The sequence below is a fragment of the Rhagoletis zephyria genome, unplaced genomic scaffold (genome assembly GCF_001687245.7).
Source record: "Rhagoletis zephyria isolate East Lansing unplaced genomic scaffold, Rhagoletis_zephyria_1.1 Rzeph_scaffold_00474, whole genome shotgun sequence".
NCBI lineage: Eukaryota > Metazoa > Arthropoda > Insecta > Diptera > Tephritidae > Rhagoletis > Rhagoletis zephyria.
Window position 1 is genome coordinate 179,697 of NW_016157558.1, and position 1,755 is coordinate 181,451.

Below are 1,755 nucleotides of genomic sequence, written 5' to 3' on the forward strand. Positions count from 1 at the left end.
TAACAGATTCCTTATGTGACAACTCTCACGCAACGCCAAGTATGCATAGCTGAGCTATAATGGTTTGCCGAGCCGTAAAAATATGTTTGCACATCAAATTTCGTGAGTACCTGGTGCTCACACCTTTTTTAAGAAGTTTCACTTTCATGTGTACGGTGCTCAACACGCCTTTTTTTCTTTGAATCAACATAGTTTAAGCATTGTTGATGCTATTTCCATTTGAATAAGGAAATAGCATCATCTACTTTACTTCCGAATTTTTGTTGATTTTATTTCGCTTTTGAAAAGGTAATAATGCATACTGGTGCGAAATAGTTTCAATTGACCTTACTTTCGTTGATGTTGTTAGTTGTTTTATATTATTCTGATGCAAAAACCAGTGAACATTGACTGAACATGCGTGTATGAGAAATATATTTTTTTTATTTCATGTACCTACATTTTAAAAATAACATTTAATTCAGCCCAGTGTTTTATAAAGCAAAATTAGTATCTATTTTATAAACAAAGGTAAATTGAAAACTAAAAATTTTAAATCAAATAATTCAATGTCAATGTCACAAAAATGCTTTCAAACTTTGCACTGAAATTTTTAAATTAAATAGTCAATTCTAAAATTACCTTGTTTGAATTCCACGTTACCACGATACCAAATAATTTGAGCAGCAGGTTTTGCATTTGCCAAAATACAATTCAACGATAAATCCTGATTTTCTCTCACTTCTACTTTGGAATTGTGCGCATATCCTTGTATTTCAATGAACCCAGGTGGAGCTTTAAATAGATCAAAAAAGGTAATTTTTAAAATTAATATGCATACATACATACAAATTTGTTTGTATCTGTATCTCAGACATTTCATCAGTAAAATACTTATTAGAGATTTCTCATACAACAGTCTATAAAAGTGACCAGATATCAAAACAGCGTGCCGAGAAAGAAAGTTACTGTTTCATGGAAGACTCATTAAAATCCCTTTTTTTTGTATCCGAGAGCACACAAATTTGTTGAAATAACGGTTGTTTGTAGCAGCTTACAGGAATCGAGATAGATATACATAGATATGTATATATATATATATATACCAAATACTCAGAATGAATAGGGAAGTCAATTAAGCTATGTATGCCGTCTGAATGTCCAAATTGAGATATCTCAACGAAATTTTGTATATATTAGAAGCCCTTTATCCACAGTAAGTTGGTATTGCAAAATAAATGCAAGAACTACGATATTTCAGTAAATACTAGATCCAAAATTAGTATGTGTAGTAGAGTTTTGGCATAAAATAAGACAATTATAATATTTTTTGAAAATAGGCGTGGCACTTATGGCGTCGCTCACTTTCGAAGAATTGCTAGACTCCGCCTCACCAATACGAAATAAATAAGCTACTTCACTCAAAGCCGACGTATGCAATAATCTTAGCAATAAGAGATTTTTGCAAGCTGTTAGAAAATGGGACACACACTTATGACTACATACATATGTACATCTCGGTGACCGATATATCAATTTCTACCAAACTCAGTGCAATTATTTTCCTTGGGACAAAAACGCAATATGTTGAAAATTATTGAAATCAGACTAAAACTAGGCCCATATCCAAGGGCGCAGTAGGTAGGGGCAGGGGCAGCTGCAGCGTTAAACATTGCATTGGTACAGAATTGAATGAAACACCCATTTGAGTTTCTGTGATGAACAGGATGGAAAAACCCAACGAGAAAAACACTTCCTCTTCCGTTAAATCTTGTT

General features: G+C 32.9%; 1 protein-coding gene across 1 annotated transcript in view; it reads right to left on the bottom strand.

The window, feature by feature from the left end:
* Positions 1-1,755, bottom strand: part of LOC108359832 (nephrin-like) — a 222,053-nt gene that overhangs the window by 172,568 nt on the left and 47,730 nt on the right. Inside the window, exon 4 of the mRNA XM_017611896.1 lies at positions 622-774. Within this exon, the coding sequence (XP_017467385.1) occupies positions 622-774 (153 nt within the window). The remainder of the gene's footprint in view (positions 1-621; positions 775-1,755) is intronic.